At 45.7% G+C, this 16,530-nt stretch overlaps 1 protein-coding gene across 3 annotated transcripts; it reads right to left on the reverse strand.

The window, feature by feature from the left end:
- Positions 1–1,796: 1,796 nt before the first annotated feature.
- On the reverse strand, positions 1,797–16,145 carry LOC118081155 (zinc finger protein 208-like). 3 transcript variants are annotated; one of them, XM_060270270.1, is made up of 4 exons: positions 11,521–16,145; positions 10,043–10,106; positions 8,124–8,266; positions 1,797–5,942 (listed from the first exon to the last, which is right to left on the reverse strand). In XM_060270270.1, the coding sequence occupies exons 3-4, from the start codon at positions 8,191–8,193 to the stop codon at positions 3,661–3,663; spliced, it is 2,352 nt and encodes a 783-aa protein (XP_060126253.1). In that variant the 5' UTR covers positions 8,194–8,266; positions 10,043–10,106; positions 11,521–16,145; the 3' UTR covers positions 1,797–3,660. The 3 variants fall into 3 exon arrangements, with proteins under 3 accessions (XP_060126253.1, XP_034963301.2, XP_060126250.1); XM_035107410.2 differs by lacking the exon at positions 10,043–10,106; XM_060270267.1 differs by having other exon boundaries at positions 8,124–10,106.
- Positions 16,146–16,530: the final 385 nt, after the last annotated feature.

The following is a 16,530-nucleotide window of genomic DNA, read 5'->3' on the forward strand; positions in this document are numbered from 1 at the left end:
CCTTCTTCTGCTCTCGAGAATCTCCTCTTTCTCCCCGATGCAACGTGCAAACTTATTCGTGCAATGGGAAAAGCCAAAATGGCTTGTTTCTCCCGCCACCCTTTCCTGCCCCGCCCCATCACCGGCATTCACGTGTTGCAGGGTTCAGACGGTGCCCTCTCACCCGTGTAGAGCTGCTTCCGAAGGGCCCCTCTGCTTGCAAAGACTCCTTCAGCCTCCCCTGAAAAACCTCTTTGCACCCCAGAGACTGCGATGGCCGGACACCTCCTGCAAAAGACCCACACAAATGGGGACTGGCCAGAGGAAACAGGCAGCCTGGGATGTCCTAGTCCTTCGCTTCTTCCCTTTTCCCAGACCTAAAGGATTCTGGGATTTGTAGTCTGTTCCTCTGTGAGGGGGGGTAGTGCCTTTCGGCTCTGGGGAAGGGTGCTCATTGATTTTTATTATTCCTTTCTATTTACTGACTTACTGGCACACCAGTAAAGGATTGGTGCCCAGCAACAAGAAGAAGAAGGTGAAGCAAACATGAATTTCAACATGGTTGGATTCTAGAGTTGGAAGGGATCCCGAGGGTCATCCAGTCCAACCTCTGGCAACGCAGGACTCACATGGGGCTCGAACCCATGACCCCGAGATTAAGAGTCTCATGCCCCCATCTAAACCAAAAGTACTGATCAGGGAGCAACCTGTGGCTGTTGGCGGCCTCTCAAGCTGACCCACCTCACAGGGTTGTTGTGATGGTAGCTAGGAAAGCGGAGAGCACCAGAGGCCGCCATGAGTCCCTTGGAGAAAAGGCAAGAGATGAAAAATGCAGCTGGGCTCCTAAAGTGGTGTCCTGCCTTCTGGCTAAGGCTCACCCAACACATTTTTAACAGCGGGGATAGAAATTAGAGTACTTTGGCTGCTGCAGCTAGCCAAACGCTGCTTTCTCTGCAATCCCCTCTCAGTTTGCAAGAGAGCAGGAGGCGAAAGAGGGAGATGCTGGACAACCTCACTCACTTCCAGTGTAAAACTGCCTTCAGCCCCCATCGAGGTTGAAACCAGGAGAATTGGGCACTTTTCAAAACCAAGGGGAGCTTACTCTTTTATTTATTTACTGAAAGTTGTCTGCTGTTGGACCATTCAAAAAACAAACAAAACTCAAAGCGGAACGGTAAAAATATCAGTAAAAGGAATACCAGGAGCAAAATGGAAAATGTACATTTACTTTATGATGCTTTGAAATTCGAACTTCAGCGTTCTTAGTATGTTTGTACTCTTACTCATTAGTTTATTAATCCTTTCCTTTAATTTTTTGTTTTGTTTTTCTTACTTAGCTTGCATAAAGTGAGATTTGTTTATACTCTGTTGAGTGCAGTGCAGTGTGGGAAGGAGTTCTAGATTTTTTTTCTAGACAACCCCATTGCTGCAGACTTACATAGTAAGTTTTTTCGCTGTTACAAACAGCAGATGTGCTCACAAGAGTTTCCACTGCCATAGTGCAAGGGTTTGCTAGCACAGTTGCTTAAAGATGGCGCTGTTTGTAGGCGGCTCGACACACAAAGGTATGTGTATGCTGAAGAGTTTGCTAACACAGATGTTTTGATTACACTGTTGTAAGTAGCTCAACACAGGTCTTAAAACCCGGAGTCCAGAGAAGGGTACAGAGTTTGTCCTCAAGAGACAGTGAACCATGCCCAAAGGCTGTATGGGTGAAGACCATTTTCCTTGGAGAAGGAAGCTGGGCCGCGTCCAAACGGGCGTGTGTACCAACAAAGCCAACTGTGCAATTTCCTGATAGTCAAAGAGCTATGACGCCATGACTTATCAGAAGTGCAAGATGGTATGGCCAATGCCAACTCCAGTTGCAGGTAGTTCCAAAGGTGAACTGCAGCACAGGGCATAAATCGGGGGAGTTTGTTAGGATTCATTCCCCGTCTGCAGTCATAGGGTTATTGTGTATCATATGACTGTATGTGTTTTCATTCAAACAGAGTGGAAGTGACGTAGACAGGATGTTTACGTGGGACTGTTGTTTCCTTTGTTTTTTCTCTTTACTGGCTGTGATGCCAGAGAGAGGGAGCCATGATGTAGAGCTCCCAGTTTGTTTATATGTAAATAAAGCAGTTAAGCCTTATTTACTGACTTGTGTGTTGTTCATCACGTTTGTGAGAGCAATCGCATATTTGGCCCGTGGGACCAGTCTGACAACTGGCCCCTGGGATGGCCGAATTACTGACACTAACATCCCAAAGGAGCAGGAAATACTTTTTATGTATGTGACAAGAGCCACACGGATGCTACTGGAATGAAGACAAAGTCCCGACCAGAGAAGAATGGCAAATCAAGCTTTTGGACTACACCAAAATGGCAAAACTGACCGGAAAGCTCAGGAACCAAGAAGACAAAAACTTCAAGAAAGAATGGGGAACATTTATAATTAATTTAGGAGACTACCTGTAAGCAGATGAAAACATTAGCAGGATTTTAATCTCACTTGTAATGTAACAAATTCTATGGATAATATGGATAGATATGAAATATAGATTTGATATAATATGGAGTTGAAAACGCTGACATTAGGACCCATTGAGGGGATATGGGGGGGGTGTCTCAAGATTCAGAGAAAACAACTCTGTATATGGAAATGTGTTTTGTTTTGTTGTAAATCTATAACTGAAAAATCAAATAAAAACTATTTGACAGAGAGAGAGAGAGAGAGAAGGATGAAATGGAAAATGGAATCAAAGAGGACACAGAGACTTCAGGGAGCAATTTCAATAAAGGAAAGCTCTTCCCAGAGGTGTTTAGCGGAATGAAAAAGTAGAATTGTGATGTTGGAGGAGTGGAATGAAGCCATGGATGGAGAAATGAAGAGATACCCTGAGCCGGCAGAGATAGAGTTGAGAGAGTAAGATTTCCATCTACAACCTGGAAATTCAATTAATGAATACACAATAAGGAAAGGATTGTGGAATACTATTTTAATATATAAACAGAAGAAACTCTTGTGTGGACAAAGATGGAAAGACATTTTAACATTTAATATGGAGGAATGGTTGTTGAAGTTACCGTAATAGAGGCAAAGTTCATAGGTTTGTTTAGAGAAAAATGATTGCTGAAATTTATTAATAGCAATAATTAGAGAACCCCTTTTGGACTTTTCGTATATAAAGGAATAGGAAAATCAGATACATTTGGGATAGAAGACAGGGAAAATATTGCCTAACAGAAAGTAGATCTGTTGAGTGTCATTCTAGGGTGAATATTTTGAATAATTTATGTAACAGACGGGAGAATCAGAAGTCCTTTTTTCTTCTATATTGCTGTTTTCCTTTGGTATTTTCTCTTATCCGTCTTTTTGTTTCTGTTTTTTATTTAGATTTGTTTCTTTTATCATATTGTATTATGAAAAATCTGTAACAAAATCTTATTAAAACAACATTTCCCGCACTCCCAACATTTATATGCTTTCTATTCCTTATGGAGTCTCTGGTGTTTTTTAAGGTTCCTCTGTGAGAAACATTTCTCACACGCTACACACTGGTAAGGCCTCTCTCCTGTGTGGACTCTCTTGGGTATAAGAAGCCCCGAGTTTACAGTAAAACATTTTTCACACTCCAAGCATTTGTAGGGCTTGTCTCCTGTATTGATTGTCCTAGGGATTATGAGATATTATTTCTAGGGTTCCGAATTAGTATGAATTCTTTGGTGTCTACGAAGGTTCGTACTCTTGGTAAAGAATTTTCCACATTCCATGCATTTGTAGGGCTTCTTTCCTGCATGGCTCTTCTGATGCATGATAAACCGCCATTCATTAGAAAAACATTCCTCACACTCTCTGCATTTATAGGATAACTCTCCTGTGTGGCTTTTCCGATGTTTCATAAGACTGTCTCTCCTCGAAAAGAATTTCCCACACTCTAAGCATTTGTAGGGCTTCTCGCCTGTGTGGGTTCTCTGATGAAGCACAAGACGGGATTTCTTAGGAAAACATTTCCCACATTCCAAGCATTTATGACATCTATCTACTGTATGTTTTTTCTGGTGCCCCTTAAGGGTATGTGAATGAGAAAATATCATTCCACAGTCCAAACATTTATATGGCTTTCTTGGGTGGACTCTCTGATGTCTAATAAGATTTGATGAAGCAGAAAAACGTTTCCCACAATCTTCACATTTATAAGGCCCCACTCCTATGTGCACTTTCTGGTGTTCATCAAGGTCTGCTAGGCTGGCAAAGAGTTTTCTACATTGCACACATTTGTAGGCTTCCGATTTAGTATGGGTTTTCTGGTGACCACGAAGTGTCTTTTTCTTGGGAAAGGATTTTCCACATTCCATGCATTTGTAGGATTTCTCTCCTGCATGGCTCTTCTGATGGATGTTAAACCGTGATTTGCTAGTAAAACATTCCTCACACTCTGTGCATTTATAGGATATCTCTCCTGTATGGACTCTCTGATGTTTCATAAGACCCTCTTTCCTTGCAAAGCATTTCCCACATTCTAAGCATTTGTAGGGCTTTTCCCCTGTGTGGATTCTCTGATGTTTTACAAGACTCTCTCTCCTATAAAAACATTTCCCACATTCCAAGCATTCATGGCATCTATTTACTGTATGTTTTTTCTGGTGCCCCTTAAGGGTATGTGAATGAGAAAATATCATTCCACAGTCCAAACATTTATATGGCTTTTCTGGGTGGGCTTTCTTATGTCTAGTAAGATGTGATGAAGTAGAAAAACATTTCCCACAATCTCCACATTCATAAGGCCCCTCTCTTATGTGCACTCTCTGGTGTTCATCAAGGTCTGCTAGGCCGGCAAAGCATTTCCCACATTCCCCGCATTTGTAGGGTTTCTCTCCTGTGTGGATTCCCTGATGGATTTCAAGTTCTGACGGCAAAACAAACCTTTCCCCACACTCCACACATTTATGGGGCCTCTCTCCATTGTGAACCGTCTGATGGCTCAAAAGGGCAGATTTATCAGAAAAACATTTCCCACACTCTGTGCATTGATAAGGTTTCTTTCCTGGGTGGATTATCTGGTGTTGAACAAGATCTGATTTTGTGGGGAAGCATTTCCCACACTCCAAGCACATATGAGGCTTTTCTCCTGAATGGGTTTGCTGATGAATAACAAGTTGTAGCCAACAAGAGAAGCATGACTCACATTCACTGCATTTGTGGGATTGCTCTCCTGTGGGGATTTTCTGGTGTACAAGAAGCTGTGATCTCCAGAGAAAACGTTTTTGGCACCCAACACATTGGTGGCGTCCTGTGCCTATGTGAATTCTCTGATGTTTCACAAAAGCTGATTGGCTAGGGAAATATTTCCTACACTGCAAGCATTTATGTAGTTTCTTTCCACAGTGGCCCTCCCGATGGATCGCAAGGGCAGTGTGCCGAGCAAACGATTTGCCACATTTCATGCACTTACAGGGTTTCCCCCCCTTATAGACCTGCTGACGTCTCACCAGTTGCTGCCATCTAGAAAAGCTCGTCTCAGACTGCAAGTACTTGTGCCGTTTTTTTCCTGTGTGGACTCTCTGGTGTTCACAAAGCTGCGAATTCCGGGGAAAACATTTCCCACACTCCAAGCATTTGTATGGTTTTATTCTTGTGTGGGCTCTGAGATGCTTCACAAAATCCGAGAGTCGGGAATGTTTCGCTCCACACTCCCAGCAGTCATAGGAGTTGTTTCCTGCATGGAACTTCTGATGGAGCAGAAGGACGGATCGGCGAGTAAATGTTTTCCCACACTCTGCACACTTATAGGGTTTTTCTCTTTGACAGGTTCTTTGGTGGCTCAAAAGCCCTGAACTCTGATCAAAACAGTCCCCGCTCTCACTGCCCTTCTGGGGCTTCTCTCCTGTGTGGATTCTCTGGTGTCCGGCAAGAGCCAACGTGAAGGCAAAGCACTCGCCACAGATCGGACAGGTATATTTTCTCCTGGTGTCACCTGCATAGAGACAGAGAAGGGGGGAAAGTTATTCTGAGTCTGGACGAGAAGGAACTACACAATACAAACTGAATGATGGTTGTGCTATGATATGCAATATATGAAGCTTGGACCTGTGAAAGCTCTCGCAGCTACCCATGAACAAATTGCATTAAGTATAGCCAGGGGTGGGCCCAGATTTGGGCAAAATGCCCACAGCCCCACAAAGTGGCCTCACTTTAGTCATCACTTTTAATTTGTATACCGTCTTTCTATCTTACAATATCCAAGGTGGTTTACAAGCTGAAGAAACAAAGAATGTACACCTTATAACAATCTAATGCAATACAAAATTGTGATAAGAAAACATAACTTTAAAATAAGCAACCTACATCAAATAAAGTAGCATTCAACAATCACTAGAATAGTATAAAGATAAAGGGACCCCTGACCATTAGGTCCAGTCGTAACCGACTGCGGGGTTGTGGCACTCATCTTGCTCTATCGGCCGAGGGAGCTGGCGTACAGCTTCCAGGTCATGTGACCAGCATGACTAAGCCGCTTCTGGTGAACCAGAGCAGCACACGGAAACACCGTTTACCTTCCCGCCAGAGGTAGGTACTTGCACTTGACGTGTTTTCGAACTGCTAGGTTGGCAGGAGCTGGGACAGAGCAACGGGAGCTCACCCCTTCGCGGGGATTTGAACTGCTGACCTTCTGATCGGCAAGCCCGAGGCTCAGTGATTTAACCCACAGCGCCACCCACGTCCCATAGTATAGAATAGTATAGAATAATATTAAATATCAGCATATAAAAATCAAACAGAAACCCACTCTTAACAATTACAATAACTTCCAAACTACCATCAACAACACAACAGCAAGCCACAGTGCATAACGTAATAGAATACAAATTGAGAAGCAGAGACTGGAGGGTGGGGCAAGGCAGGTTGAAGAAGGCCTTGCCTGATGGAGTCCCTCCCTCACAGAAGTGGCTTTTCAGGATGTGCAAGTGAGTGTACAAGGCTGCCATCCTATATCACCTTATCATTGGGGTCGGGTTCCCAGCAGCTTTTTTGGTGTTCCTTGCTGACATTCCATGAAGGTGACTAAATCTTGTCATGATGTAGTGGAAGGTTGTTACAATTCCACCACCCCCCACCTTGAAAGCTACATTGAGCCACATGTGGAAGGTGTGAGTGCATGGCGGACTTTGGGCTTTGAAATTTCAACACTGCCCTGCGAAACGCTGAAATTCGTTTCCCCCCAAACAACTCTCCCCTTCCAATGTTCCTCATTGTTGTGTTGCCCCCAGTGGCTCCCTCTTGGCTTGGTGTTCCCCTTAACCTGCCTTTGGTGAGTGTGACAGCCAGTGTGGCAGAGTGTTTGTTGTGGGGGAGGAAGGGAAAGGAGATTGTTGGCTGCTTTGGGACTCCTTAGGGTAGTGGGATATCAAATCCAAACTCTTCTCCTCTGGCACCGTCGGTGGCATAATTTGCTCCTTATTTCTCCTTTCCAGAAGATTCCCTGATGCACAAAGACCTCTGGATATTGGGATATGTCAGTCAAATCCAACATTCTAAGAGAGGACCAACTGCCACTATGTGTCAGTTAGTTTGGTCCGTTGGTCGGTTAGGCTGCTGCTTATAGAAGTGTTAAGAAGTAAATGCTCTGGTGGAGTCTTTTCAGGACTCACTCATATCTTATATATAGTTTATATCTATTGTAACCTAAGTATGTACTCAATGAATCTGACAGTAAACTAGTTTATATTGTTATCATTCAGATTCATGTGTATTTATTCTTTCAAGAGGGACAAAAGGGATTAACAACCAAGAAGGCAGGAAGGACTCAAACGAGTCAGCAATCCGCTTGCTGCTGTGTAAATTCAATAAGGAAAGGTTTAACCCTGCTATATTATATATAAAGCTTCCTACGTGGATTCCTCTTTAACAACAGCAGCAGCAACAACAATTTTATTACTTATACCCTGCCCATCAGGCTGGGTTTCCCCAGCCACTCTGGGCAGCTCCCAACAGAGGACTAAAAGCAGAATAAAACTTCAAACATTAAAAACTTCCCTAAACAGGGCTGCCTTCAGATGTCTTCTAAAAGTCAGATAATTGCTTATTTCCTTGACATCTGATGGGAGGGCGTCCCACAGGGCATACACCTCTGAAAACCATTTAGTCACTGACCTACCTGGACTTGCTGGGAGAGCGTAGGAGTGCTCCAGCAACAACATCTCTCCCAGGGGAAAGCCATTCTGCATCGTTCTCCTTGGCTTTCAACTGATGGCTTGGCAGAGGATCACGGAGGACGTGGGGCCGCCTCTTTTTACCACCCTGTATGAAAATAAAACTTTCAGCAGTGGCCTCTCATTGGCCTATGGGATATTTATTTATTTAGTTAGTTATCTATCTTTACCCCACCCATCTGGCTGGGTTTCCCCAGCCACTCTGGGTGGCTCCCAACAGAATTCCATTTAATTTATTCACATAATCATTGTCATCGACTTCCCTTCCCCCCTTCCATGGTTCCATATATTTACCCATTGCAACTGCATATTCTAATAATTGCTTCATTGCAGGGGGTTGGACTAGATTTCCCGCAGATCCCCTTCCAACTCTTAAATTCTACCTCTCCCTGCTCTTTCCCTCACACACTCAGGAAAGTACGTGTCTGAGCAGTACCCCCCTTGCCAGAGGCGGAGCTTCATGCTCTGCCACCGGGGCAGAGAGAAGGTGCACTGCCCCCAGGGACGTGCACGCGGTCTGGGGGCGTGTCACGGCGCACGTTTTGGGGACAGGGCATGCCGTGTGCAGGGGCGAGATGTGCGTTTTGGGGGGTGGGATGCACGTTTTGGGGCAGGAAGTGCTGCACACAGGGGCGGGGCATGCATTTTGGGGCGGGGCATGCCATGCACAGGGGCGGTGTTTTGGGGTGTGCCCGAAGGGGCGGGGTGCGCGTTTGGGGGCAGGGCGGGCACCCGCGATGGCGCCCTTGGGATCACGCCGCTCGGGCACCCCGCCCCCACTGCCCCTATCTTCCTATGCCCCTGCCCCTTGCCCCACTCCTTTCCACGGGAAAACTTGCTCTTTAGGGATTGGTTGGATTAAAGGCCAATCTGGGGAAAATCTTCCCCACTGCCGCCACTCACAGCGCAAAGCCGGCATGGAGCGCAGTTTCGGAGGTCTCCGAAACTGCGCTCTATGTCGGGGGAGGCAGACGGGAAGCGGCAGCGGGAGAAACTCTTCCCCCGCCGCCTCTCGCCGCGCACAGCCGGCATGGAGTGCAACTTCAGAGACCTCCGAAACTGCGCTCCATGTCGGGGGAGGCAGGCAAGGCGGTGGCTGGGAGCAGAGAGCTTCTCCCCCCGCCGCCTCGCACACAGCCGGCATCGGACGGGGCTTCGGAGACCTTCTCTGAAGCCCCATCGCATGCCGCCGCCAGTCCCCCAGAGCCTATAGGAACACATTAAGTTTCAATGCATTCCTATGGGAAACTGGGACTCGCTAGATGAAAAATTCGTTACACGAATTGATCCGTGGAACGAATTGATTTCGTCTAGTGAGGCACCACTGTACCTCCCCTCCCCTGCTTCTCTTCTGTGATGAGCTCCCAAAGGGAACCCTGCAAGTGACCTCTGTCTTACTCCAGTGTGCTTTTCCTTATCACAACAATCCTGTTCTGCCTCTTCCCCTTCCTGCCAAGAGTAGTGCCTGAGGGCTGATGGGATAAAGCAAAAGCCCATTGCATTGTGGGGCATCTCAAGCCCTCTTTCTTATCCAGACCCAGAGCCTTCCTGGAGATGTTGTTTCTTCCAGAGTTTCTCAAATTTGGGTACCCACCCTACAAAGTCCCATCATTCCTGACCACTGTTCCTGCAAGCAAATGATGATGGGTGTTGCAGTCCAACAACACCTGGGGACACAAGTTTGATTTACAGTCAGTACAATATGATATAAGGAGATTCCAACTAGACATAAGGAATAACTCTCTGATAATAAGAGCTGTTTGACAGTGGGAACGGTCTCCCTCAGGAGGTTGCAGAATCTCCTTCCTTGGAAGTTTTTAAGCAGGGTTGGATGGCAATCTGTCATGGATGCGTTGGCTGATACCTGCATTGCAGGGGGTTGGACTAGATGACCCTCTGGACCCTTTCAGTCCAGAGATTCTATGATTCTGTTAAACAAAAGAAGCATGAGAAATATAATTATCTGGCTAAAGGAAGGCAGAGTGAGGGGCTCTGGGATGCTACCAGAGCCCTTGCACCACTCATTTATTCATATATACATTATATATAACATTACACGAGTCGGCTGCAGCTTCTCTTCCCAAAACTCCCTAAGGGCACCCTGCAAGCGACCCCCCCAATGTGCTTTTCCTTATCACAACAATCTTGTTCTGCCTCCTCCCCTTCCCACCAATAATATTCATTGAAAAGGAGGGCATTCTGGGGTTCCCCAGTCCTTGCCTTCTTTCTTATCCAGACCCAAAGCCTTCTGGGAGATGTAATCTCTTCCAGTATTTATCAAACTTAGGTCCCCACCCAACTCATGTTAGACTACAAACTCCCATCATTCCTGACCACTGATCTTGCTAGCTAGGGATGATGGGAGTTGTAGTCCAAAAAACGCCTGGGGACTCAAGTTTGAGAAACTATGCTTGGAGCTGAGCCCCAGGTAAGCTGCCATTCATGGGACCTGGGAGGGTGTCTTTAAAAACCACACAACACAACTTAAAACTGTAGACTGTTGAAAAACAGATGCTGTATGTTTGTTCAATTGCACTTTAATTGCTTCTTTTATTTCTTATTTTGAATCTTATTTTTTATATTGCAATTTATTGGTATTACAGTCAGAATTCCATGGCATAATAATAATAATAATAATAAATAATAATAAATAATATATTCTTTATACCCCGCCCATCTGGCTGGGTTTCCCCAGCCACTCTGGGCGGCTTCCAACAGAAAAATGAAATAAAATAATCTATTAAACATTAAAAGCCTCCCTAAACAGGGCTGCCTTCCCCAAACAAGGTACCGCTGTATCTGGCTTCAGGGAAGGCAGAGGAAGGGCTCTGGTATGGTGCCAGAGCCCTGACACTGCATTCTATTTGATTTTTTTTTAATATTATGCTTTTTTCCATTACAAGTTTTCATATTCTATTCAATTTACTCACACAATCATAGTCATCAACTTCCCTCCCCCCCCTTACATTGTTAAATATATAAACTCATTACAACTGCATATTCCAATGGCTCCATTGCAGGGGTTGGACTAGATGGCCCTCAGATCCCCTTCCAACTCTACAGTTCTTTGATTCTATGATTCAGCCTCTCCCCACTCTTTCCCTCACACATCCACTTAGGAAAGCACATGTCTGGGCAGTTTCCCCCTTATCCCACTCCTTTCCAAGGGAAAAACTTGCTATTTAGGGATAGGTTGGACTAAAGGCCAAACTGGGGAAAATCTGATTTGCTGTTTGCTCATTTTACTGAGCACTAAAGAGCAAATTTGGTGGTGGGGTGGGGGATTCAAGAGTAAGTGTGGCTAAGCCTTTAGACCCGTATCTCCCCTCTACTGCTTCTCACCTGCATTCACCCCTTACAAGAGTCAGCTGCAGCTTCTCTTCGGTGATGAGCTCCCAAAGCAACCTACACTGCGGAAAATTCTTATGCCAGAGAGCCTGTTGCATTGTGGGGCCTCCCACGCCTGGCGGTCTTTCCCAAAGCCTTCTGGGAGATGTAGTCTCTTCCTGTGTTTCTCAAACTTGCCCCTCCCTGGTTTTTTTTTTACTACAATTCCCATCATCCCTGACCACTGGACCTACTAGCTAGGGATTATGGGAGTTGTAGTCCAACAACACCTGGGGGACTCAATTTTGAGTAAAAATGCTATGTGTTGAGACCCAGGTAAGCTGCTGTTTATGAGGATCTGGAAGTGCTTTTTTAAAAAACTACTTAGAACTGTAGTGTTGAAAAACACCCCAAATCACCATAGCATTGGGCAACAAAAAGGAATCAAGCCACTCCAGGATAAGATAAAACACAAAAATCCATTGTGTAGACAGGTGGTGTGAGGCTCAAGTGCAAATTTTGTGTTCCGTGTTCAAATTCAGGCTTAAAACGGAAGGGCAAAGCTGTGACCACAACCCAGGCAGAAAAATTTGCTCCTGGCATCATCTGCTCACGGAGGAAGAGAAAGGAGGAAGACAGGGTTTGCTTCTGAATCCAGCACTGTAGAAACCTCAGAACAAAGGAACATTGTGCCTTATTCAGATTCGCACAGTTGTGTCACTTGAAACCAGATCACATGAAAATTGCTGGTGGCCTTGGAAGATCACTTAATGCCTTTTTCATCTGTTGTAGCAACTGTAATGCACTGTGGTAGATGCTGCATGTTTGTTTAATTGCATTTTTATTTCTTCTTCTATTTCTTCTATTGAATCTTATTTCTCATTTTACATTTTATTGGTATTACAATTGGAGTTCCATGGCACAAGGAAAGACAATACAGTATAAGAAACAAAAGAAGAACTAGCTTCTAGAGGATGGAGGAAGGGCTCTAGTCTAGTGCCAGAGCCCTGGCACTGCATTCTCATTCTCTCTCTCCCTTTATGCTTTCCCCCCCATTACCAAGTTTTCATATTCCATTCAATTTACTCACACAATCGTAGTCACTGACTTCCATTTCCCCTTTTAATGGTTCTAGATATTACAACTGCATATTCTAATTACTCCATAATTTCCCCTCTCCCTCCTCATTACATCTTCATATACTTTAAACCGCTGAATTTACTCCAACCCTGCTAACGCTTTAACCTGTTTGACATGATTTTTCAGATATTCTGCAAACATTTTTCACTCCTCCTTAAATACCATATTCCACCTTCCTGGTCTCTCCTTCTATAATTCATATTTGCTAATTCCACATGTTCCATCCATTTCATTTGCCATTCCTCCTTCGTTGGCGTTCTCCCCTCTGTCCATTTACGAGCATATATCATTCGGGCTGCCGTGATTGCGTCAAGTAACAAATCATTTTGATCTGTGGGGACATCCTAGTATTCCTAATAATAAGATTTCTGGTCTTTTTATAAAAGTCCTTTAAAACACCCCCCCCAATTCATTATATATCATCTATATTGTTATAGGTCATTTCCCAAAAACCCTTCGCTGATTTGCATGTCCACCACACATGGTGAAATGTACCCTCCATTTCTTGATACAGTACACCAGAAATACAATTAAAATCAATATTTCATACAAACCACCACAGACCACAGTTTGGGAACCCTTGTACTAAATTTTGGGGTCCCCCTCACAAATGGGCCTGTTTAAACAATATGCTCCTAAAGATCAATGGTGCTGTGATTTTCAAGTACTAATCTTGCATATGCATTATGGGCTTGAGATTACAGGGCAAAGCGGTAGTCACAGTCTGGTCAGAAATGTTTCCTCCTGGCATTATCTGCTGGGGGAGAAAGAGAGAGAGAAGAGAAAGCAGGGTTTGCTCCTGAACTTGGTGCAGAAGGAACCTCAACAATACAGTCTGAACGGAGGTCAGGATTTGTTATGTGAAATAAGCTTTCTTCCTCAGGTGACAATAAAACGTTCTTGTTAAGCGGGGATGTTTTGCTTGGTGTCCGAGCATCTGGTGAAAGTACTGAGGATTATTTATTGAGGTTTAAAATAATTTTTAATGCCTCCTTTTCCTGATTTTATTCTCTTGTGCTGTATTCCACTTGAAGATCAGTGCCTTTTCCATAATTAAATTCTGGACACTTTCTTGCTCATTTGAGATAATTTATTAAGGAACAAAATGCCATTGCACCAACCGGCTGTTAGAACAAACCAACCCAAAACTAAACATCACACACAAACACAGGGCTGAGCGGAACACATTTTCAATTCATTATGGTGTCACTCACCCAGGCTTTCCCACAGTAGGGTAGGCATGTGTGTGTGTGTGTGTGTGTAAGAGAGAGAGAGAGAGAGAGAGAAAGAGAAATGATGGTGTAAGCCAGAGGTCGGCAACCTAAGCGCCATGGGCCGGTTCCAGCTTCCTAGAACCAGCCCACGGCCATTCCGTGGATCGGTGTGGGGATTCTGTGCTCCCCCCCCCGCGACACTATTTTTTTTCTCGCTGCGGAGAACGACTTCCGGGTTGGAAGAGCGCCGGAAATAGCTTGACACACATGCTCCGGCCTACTGAGAGGTCTGCTGGGGAGTGGACAGGCCCAGCCTCAAAAAACGTTGCCGACTCCTGGTGTAAGCAGAGGTCACCTGATGGAACAGCTTTTAGATTTTCTAAGACTTGGAATATCTGTTCTCAGAATATCTGTTTTCTAAAAAATATATATGTATAGGGGTACTCTCATTTTGACTCAAGAAAACCACAATTTTATAGTTCAAATCGGGGAAAATAAATACAGTAAATGGACAAAAGTACAAAGATTCACAAAATGTTTAGGGGTATGCATACTCTCGCGGGCCCCCAGAAAAAAAAAATACACTGTCTATTCTTATCCAGAACCAGAGAACAACGCTGATTCAAAAGCAGAATTCAGAAGCACGGTACATCTAATGAGGAAAAACAATGGTCTGGTGACAGAAATCAGGACAACACGAATACAACAATCTGGAACAGGCTTCTCCCATCATTGAAAGAGGCAGGCCTAACCTGAGACAGTTACTGGATGCCTTTGAGAGCTTCTCCAGATGTCCTTAAAGGACCTTCATGGGTCTGCACAGCAGGCCTTTAGCTATAAAGGCTTTGTCCCTCCTCTGTTTCTGCTTGTCTAAGGAAAAGTTTGGATGAAGGCAGGAGGGAGAGGACCTCAACACCTGCAAATTACATGAAAAGGGAAGCATGGGGAATAACCGTTTTAAGCAAGCTGCTAGGGTCTGACCACAATTGTATATTTTTATGCACTGCAGTTGGAACTGTCTGCTTTGCGGCTTTTTGGGGCCCTGGTTTTGACAGCACGTAAAAACCTTTTAAAATGCCGGCTGGTTTGCTTTTGATCTGCAGGGGAGACCCTCTGCCTGACCGATCACGTCCCTCCAACATAATCACCTTCCTTCGATCAACATGGGCTCTTGAACTTAACCCTAACCACAGTGTGGACTCATTTCCTTCTGTAAATGTATTGGGGGAGAGGGGAGCAGACACGATCCGCTTTCAGTACTGTTCACACCTGCAAAAGGGCAAACTTCTTTGCTCCCATTTTGCACTGGCACCCAGAGCTTCCTGCTGAAATCTGGTAACTGTCGGGTGAGGGGTTGCCCTGCTTTGGTTCACCGTAATGCAAAGGTCTGTGTCCCCAACCCCACACCGAGGTATCTAGTTGCCCACTGTGAGAACAGGATGCTGGACTAGATTTTGTGCAAATAAAAGTTAATGGAAGTGGGAGAGATACCTGATGCGAGGGAGGGAGATGACAACAGGAGAAATACGACTACAGTTTACACATCCAACCTGCAAATGTCTACGTCCTAAGTGACATTTTACACTTATTTTCAGCTGCTTTTCGTTTTAATGTGGAAAGGAGTTCTGTCCCATGGGGAGGAATCCAAGGCGCCATGTGGCTTGAAGGGCCAGAGGGCTGCCAAACTCAGCAGGGATGGCTCACTGTGTTTTGAAGTAAATTCATGTTCCCATCTAAGAAATGGAGGAGGGATGTCTATGATGTTCAGAGACCAAAGTTAATTCACAGCACCACAAAGCTGCCCCTTGTTCCAAGCTGCTTCAGAAAGGGCCCTTTTCTGTGTGGATTCTCTGATGTGTAAGAATGCTCTCCCAACCAATCAAGAGGATTCGAAAGGCAACTGTCATTACCTCAATGCCTCAATTTCAGGAGTACCGTGTTTCCCACATTATAAGACACCGTCTTACATTTATTTCACTCAAGAAAATAAGCCTATGGCTTATTTTCGGGGGGTGTCTTTTTTTATTGTTACTGTAAGTACGGTACCTCCTTACTGGGTCCTGCTGGCTCAGGGCTCGGGACGCGCAGCAAGCCACCTCCTGCTGCTGCCGGATCCCGGAGGCGGCCTGCTGGGTCTGGTTGGCCTGCATGGCCCAAAGCTGAGTGGCGGCAGGAGGTCCGCGGGTCCTTCCCTGCCGCCAGGGTGATGGCGGAAGCGCTGCTGGCTCCTTCCGCGCTGCCGGAGCGTTGTGGGCTGCATGGCCCGAAGCTGAGCGGTGGTGGGAGGTGCTAAGGCTGTGCTTAGCCCCTGTGCTAAGGCTGAGTGGCGGCGGGAGGCCCGTGGGTCCTTCCACACCGCCGGGGCGACGGACGCTGGCGAGAGCACTGCTGGCTCCTTCCGCGCCGCTGGAGTGTCATGGGCTGCATGGCCCAAAGCTGAGCGGTGGTGGGAGATCCGCGGGTACTTTCGCGCCGCCGAGATGACGGGCGGCGGGAGCACTGCTGGCCCCTTCCGCCGGATCAAGGAAGCGGCCTGCCGGGACGTTGCCCAGCAGTGCCGCGCAGAGCACCAGATCGAGTAAGCAGCCTGCAGAGTCAGCACCCAGCAGCGCCGCACGGAGCACCGCCTCCTCAATCCAGCACGGGGCTGCTGGGCGCTGACTCTGCAGGC

The sequence above is a fragment of the Zootoca vivipara genome, chromosome 2 (genome assembly GCF_963506605.1).
Source record: "Zootoca vivipara chromosome 2, rZooViv1.1, whole genome shotgun sequence".
Classification (NCBI taxonomy): Eukaryota; Metazoa; Chordata; class Lepidosauria; order Squamata; family Lacertidae; genus Zootoca; species Zootoca vivipara.